The 6071-nt window shown below is 53.1% G+C and overlaps 1 protein-coding gene across 2 annotated transcripts in view; it reads left to right on the forward strand.

Annotated features, from left to right (window-relative positions):
- The window catches only part of LOC106746901 (COUP transcription factor 2), a 121137-nt gene that overhangs the window by 53906 nt on the left and 61160 nt on the right, over positions 1 to 6071 (forward strand). For both annotated transcript variants that reach the window (XM_014624040.1, XM_014624050.1), the window contains exon 3: positions 4166 to 4720. In XM_014624040.1, coding sequence (XP_014479526.1) covers positions 4166 to 4720 — 555 coding nt within the window. The remainder of the gene's footprint in view (positions 1 to 4165; positions 4721 to 6071) is intronic.

Genomic DNA, 6071 nt, shown 5'->3' on the forward strand with positions numbered 1-6071 from the left:
CCCCCCCCCCCCCCCCCCTCCTTAGTTCCGGGGGACACGACGAGACTCTCCCGTCTGGAACCTCCTCTCCTCGCGAGGAATACTCGGAAAGTTAGGAAGCGGGGGAAGAGCGGGACCAAGACGAGAGTAGAGGAGAGAGAGAGAGAGAGAGAGAGCCCGTACCTTCGTTAGCCGCGGGGTGGAGGTTGGAATCCAGGCGCTTCTCAGCGGGACGCCGTTTCTTCGAGTCTCGACTCTCCCGAGCGGGAGAATCTCGTACGTGAAAGACTCCCTTCCTGGCACATCGCTCGGTTCCGCTCCCTTCCTCCCGCTCTTCGTCCTCTTCTTCTTCTGCTCCTTCTTCGTCTTCTTCTTCTTCCACTGCCGTCGCCCCTCCCCGTCCGTTTCGCTTTTAACGCACCACCATCTCTCCCGAACCACCGCCGGTGTGTTTCGCGAGCTAGAGCGAGTTCTTCGTCTATCTCACTCCCTCCCCCTCCCTCCCTTTCTCTCTCTCTCCCTCTGTCGCGCTCTGTCGAGAGCGGCTATCTCTCCGGAGAACACGAGCGCGCGAGCTGCATCGGTGCACCTTCTATGTACGCCCACGCGTTGTTATTTGCGAGTCGCAATTTGCCGGGGTACGTCCTAGACGGTGTTCCCTTTCGGCTGGGGGCTTCGAGTCCCATCTCGACGTTGCCTCTCGGTTCCGCGTTCCGAGGATCGAGTGTCCTCCAGAGCGTCGTCGGTGCTCCGCGCGCGATCCTCGAGACATCGAGTGCTCGCGATTTTTTTGCAAGTTGTCTGCCTCGCGATTTTGCCGCAATGTCGCGTCGAGATTCGTGAAAATAATAATAATAATAATAAATACCGTAAGAAACAGATGAAGGAAAACATCGTAAATAACTCAAGCGTCCGCTTATCGATGGAAAAAGCGCGCGATGAAGCGTTCCGCAGATGCGGACGAATACCTGCGAAATTCCCGCTCTAAATTACAACCTGTCGATAATTTTATTCATTTATTTATTTAATCAAAAGGGGAGAAGATAAATATCATTAGCTTATATTAAATTTAAATTATATTATTCGTATTTAATCTATAATAATTAAATTATAGTAATGATTTAAAAAATATCTTCTTGTATTAATTTGAATTAATAATAAATCGTTACGAAAATATGATTTTTTAATTATTGTCATATTATAATTGAATTATTATTAAATTAATAATTGAATTATTACTACATTATCATCAAACGGAGAAAGATATTTGCTATTATTAAATCCAGTCTCTCGGCGGGAATTCGCGGCATTCGTCGTCCACGCGTTCAAATAATTTACCGGCGACGTTATCTACTTGAACACGTGCGCGCGCGCGAGGAGAGCCGAGGCGCAGATTTACGAAGACTCGCGCGCCGGCAGCTCGTTCCGGCCGCCTCATTTTCAGCATTGTCACGCGCACGCGTTGCCCCGTCATTTGCCAATTATCGCGAGTGAAAGCACACTCGAGTAACGCGAAGTAATTGCGTTACGCAGACGAGCGCAATCGCGCTCGCTCGCTCACAGTGGACAATCGCGCGAGAACGGTCGCGCGCGCGCTCACGCGGTCGTTACTCAACGGAGGAGAGTAATCGCGTCGCGTCCGTCCGCGTGTAATCCGCGTTCGCTCGCGGCAAAAATGCGCGGCCCGGCAATAATCGCGGTAATCGCGCCCGAAGAATGCGGCAGAGGCGCGCGTTTATAAGTACGTAACGGTTCGCGGGACATCTCGCATGATCGCGCACGGAAAGCTGCGACGCGCGGTATCCGTCGGGATCCGAGCAGTCCGTCGTCGCAGGAAGTCATCGCCGCTGTTTCCCTCCCTCTCTCTTCTGAGGCAACGATAAAAAAAAAAAAAGAGAGATAGCGACGCGCAATGTGGCGAAATTACAAATCCCCTTAATAGCGCGCGCCGCGCAAAAAAGGGTGAGACAAAACAGTACGTCGCTTGAGAATTGCAACGGGCATTAACCTCAATGATATGATGATGATGATGTTCGTAATGATGATGATGATGATGATAATGACGACGACGACGATGGCCGGTCGATGAACCGGAACACCTCCTACACGGCTTTCGGCGAAATTCGCCGTCCCGATCGCGAATCGCGTCCCTCGAGCGATCGGCCGTGTTTGCGTGTACTTGAACGAGCCGCGTTATGGCACCGCGTGTTTGCCTTTGCACAATATTTACAGGCACTCGAGAGAGTGTGCCTGCGCGTGACCGTCGCGGCTCGTCCGGGTTCCGGCACAGGTGTCGTGCCTCCTCTTCCTTCTCCTTCTGCTCGTAGTCCTCGTCGTCGTCGACGGTGACTTCTTGGAAATAGCGAATGTACCGATCGCCGTGGTATAACGAGAGTGCGTTATGTATCCTCGGAGCCGCGAGGCGCGGACACTCGAACGCCCTGGGTAAAACGGACCGTTAACTACACGGTGGTCGGCGTGCGAGCGCTGTCCGAAGAGAAGAAGACCCGCTTGTTACGTCACGCCTGTCGAGGACGGTTGCCCAGGGCGACGTAGAAATTTACACCGGCGGCGTATAGACAAGCGTGACGCAAGCCGACCGTCGTGTTTTTGGCGGGCCGAACTTTCGGCCGCCCTTTCGCCGAGAAGAGGCGTCCGGAGATGCGCGTACATTATCGTTAAGTGCGCCTGTCCGATTCACGTCTCCCCGCGATTCACGTCCACGTCACTCATCGCAATCCGATGTAACCAGTCGATACGTATTTATGGGAGTCAACGAGCGTGTGTGTTCGCGCGCTTGGGAATCGGTTAACCGTTACCTAGATACGGCAGAAATACATTTCGACCGGGGAGAGCGCCCGTTTCTCTCCGCCGCCGGAGTCGCGAACTCGATGACGCGTGACTGCGTAGATAAGTCCGCGTGCGAACTTGCCAAAATACTCGCGAGCGAGCCTCGAAATCCTCGAGAGATCCTCGAGGGAATTCGGGCCGAATGACGCAAACTGGGGCACGTCGGCGTTATAAAGCGTGTCGTGAAAGCGGATCTGAAAATCGTGGGAGAGGATGCGAAGGGAAAAATAGACCGAGGAAGGTGCGAAATCACGTAATTAGCATGGCGAGTGCTATAATGGTCATCGTTGGCCGGTGCTGCGATATTATCGCATCTCTTTACGATTTCGTATCGAGTGTGAAGATTGGCTGTACGAAAAAAAACCAGAATTAGCTTCCACAGCTAAAAAGCAGCTTCCACTGATAAAAATTAGCTGTCCGCGTGACACAACTGAAATTGAATTAATTCAGCTAATACTTTTTGTCCCTGTATCTACTTTCTAGTTCCGACAGCTAAAAATTAGGTCTAGTAACGAAATTTCAACGGTATTATATGGGCAGCTGATTCTTTTTTTCCGTGTGGACGACCAATAGAAAGCCGATGAAATCGAGCGAAACGTTCGATACTTGAGACTTTCGCCGTATGGAGACATGCCTTCCGGATAGGAGTCGTATTTTTCGTGAATTTGTCCGCAGCGTTTCGCGAATATTATAGTTCGTTTCGTTAAAGAGCAATCTAATGATGAAAGAGTGTGAAACATGTGCCCCGAGTTGCATCTATTCACCATATCTCTGATGATCCAATCTATCTACCATGTAATCTAATCATCAGTTAATCTGTTGTGAAAAACTAACGTGACAGCCAATATTAACTTATTTGTAATCCACATTTTTTTTCAATTAGCATAGATTATTGTATGTGTGTTCACGTAAATTCAATAATTCATATACAAGCGATAGAAAGATAAATATCACGATAATCCTACAGACTCAATTTGATATTCTTACCGCTCCGTTTGATGAGAAATTCCCTGCTCGATTTCTCTTAGTGCGTATTTTGACAAGCACGCCTCGATCATCGAGCGGAGAGAATTCCATATTTTGCAAACTCTTCCGTTCGCGACACTTGTAGCACTCGCGGCAAGATTCGCGCGGAAATTCCGCTCGCTCGCTCGATCGGTCGATCTTACGCCGACTCGGCCGTCCTGATCCGCCGCTGCTCGTTCGAGCCGGACCTCTACGGATCCGGGCGACCACGGGCGAGGACGTGTGACGCGACAGCGAGATCACAGCATTAGGTGAAGACCAGTCTGTCAAGCGTTATCAAGCGTTTCCGACGCGTTCGCTCTTGTTTCAGCCGTGCAGAGGGGGCGGGTGCCGCCGTCGCAACCTCCGCTGTCGGGTCTGCCGAGCCAGTTCGCCCTCGCGAACGGAGACGCGGTCGCGTGTGCCAACCTAAACGGACACTCTTACCTCTCGTCGTACATAAGCCTGCTCCTCAGGGCGGAACCTTACCCGACCACGAGATACGGCCAGTGCATACAGCCCAGCAGCAACATCATGGGCATCGACAATATGTGCGAACTCGCGGCGAGGTTGCTCTTCTCGGCGGTCGAGTGGGCCCGCAACATCCCGTTTTTCCCGGAACTCCAGGTGACGGACCAGGTCGCCCTGCTCAGGCTAGTGTGGAGCGAGCTGTTCGTCCTGAACGCGAGCCAGTGCTCGATGCCGCTCCACGTGGCGCCGCTGATCGCGGCGGCGGGCCTGCACGCCACCCCGATGGCGGCGGACCGCGTGGTCGCCTTCATGGACCACATCAGGATCTTCCAGGAGCAAGTGGAGAAGCTCAAGGCGCTCCACGTCGACACCGCGGAGTACAGCTGTCTCAAGGCTATCGTCCTCTTCACCACAGGTAAGACCCAACATTTACCACCGCTCGATCGCGCTACATTCCGTCTCAGCGACTTTCGAAAGCCGAGAACTCTTGTCAGATATTACGTTACATTTTATTGCTTAGAGCAAAAGGCTCAAGTTTACTACACTTATCGTAGTTTCGTGTGCACTTGAGTGTGAGGCTTTGATCGATTATTCCGTCGGTGCAACTGAATTTTCCGTTTGCCTAGAAACCGGCCGAAAACTCGCTTGTATTGGTATGGATGCGAAAGTTCGTTCCGTTTCTTAAACAAAATTACGTTCATCGATTTGCCGACGAAATCGATCAATTTTCAGTGTGCGCCGTTTCCTCCGATGACCCGCCATCTCTCCGAGAGCTGTATGATACCGCCCCCTTAGAAATTCTGAGCGAAGAACTGATTGAGAAACTGATCAAGAAACGGAACGAACTTTTGCATCGACCTGATGGCAGCGGAGAGAGATCGCTTTGTTCCGCTGAGCAAGCAGCTATTTTTCATCCCCGCGCTACCCGCTCAGAGTGTCACGCGCTCTGACAACCTTTCGCGACTTCCCCCGAGAGGATCCGAGGAGCTCAGCGCTGCGAGCTGACCGAAAGAGCGAAACCGCAAAAAGAACCAGCGCCACTCGGCGTTTTCGCGCAGTCCGCAGCACGAGCGAGGGCCATCGCGCGCCGTATACTCTCCGCGTATACGATACTTCGGCCGACGTCCGTGTTACACGCGCCTGCCTGTCCCGCCTATAATCGTCGTGACGATGCTATCTCGAAGACGCTCGTTGTCACGTAGCCCCGATCCTCGACGGGCCTAGAGAGGCTCGCAGCGGCGAGAGGGACAATGCTCTCTCTTCCCCGATTGCGCGAGGCCTCATGCTTCCAGCACGTACCGGCTGCCGGGCGGGAGAGAGCGCCGGAAGAACTCTCCGAGCGGAATTCTCTCTCTCTCTCTCTCTCTTTCCCTCCGGAGCACGACAAGAGAGTATATGTTCCTTCCCTGTCCCTCTCTCTCTCTCTCGACGTCGTCCGTTGCTCGTCGCCGCTGACCGTGGCTTCGTCTAATCGACGTGGCGGAGATATTATCGCCGCCGGTACGCGCGACTGTCATCCAGCAGCGCGATCCCCGTCGGGACCAGGAGACGACGACGGGATGACGACAATTCACTGACGTAACAATGTGTAGCGCGCCGCGGCGGCAGCGGCGCGGACGTACGTACGTTGCCGCGATCGTCATCGAGCCGTTGAGACAATGCGTTTCTCTACTTCCCTCCGTCCGTCGCCCGCCCCAACGTGTTCTCGCTCTCCGGAGCCAATCTCTAGTCCACGTATCTATCTCCCTTTCTCTCCCCCCCCCCCC

Source organism: Dinoponera quadriceps, unplaced genomic scaffold, assembly GCF_001313825.1.
Source record: "Dinoponera quadriceps isolate SergipeBrazil2010 unplaced genomic scaffold, ASM131382v1 scaffold192, whole genome shotgun sequence".
NCBI classification, from domain to species: domain Eukaryota; kingdom Metazoa; phylum Arthropoda; class Insecta; order Hymenoptera; family Formicidae; genus Dinoponera; species Dinoponera quadriceps.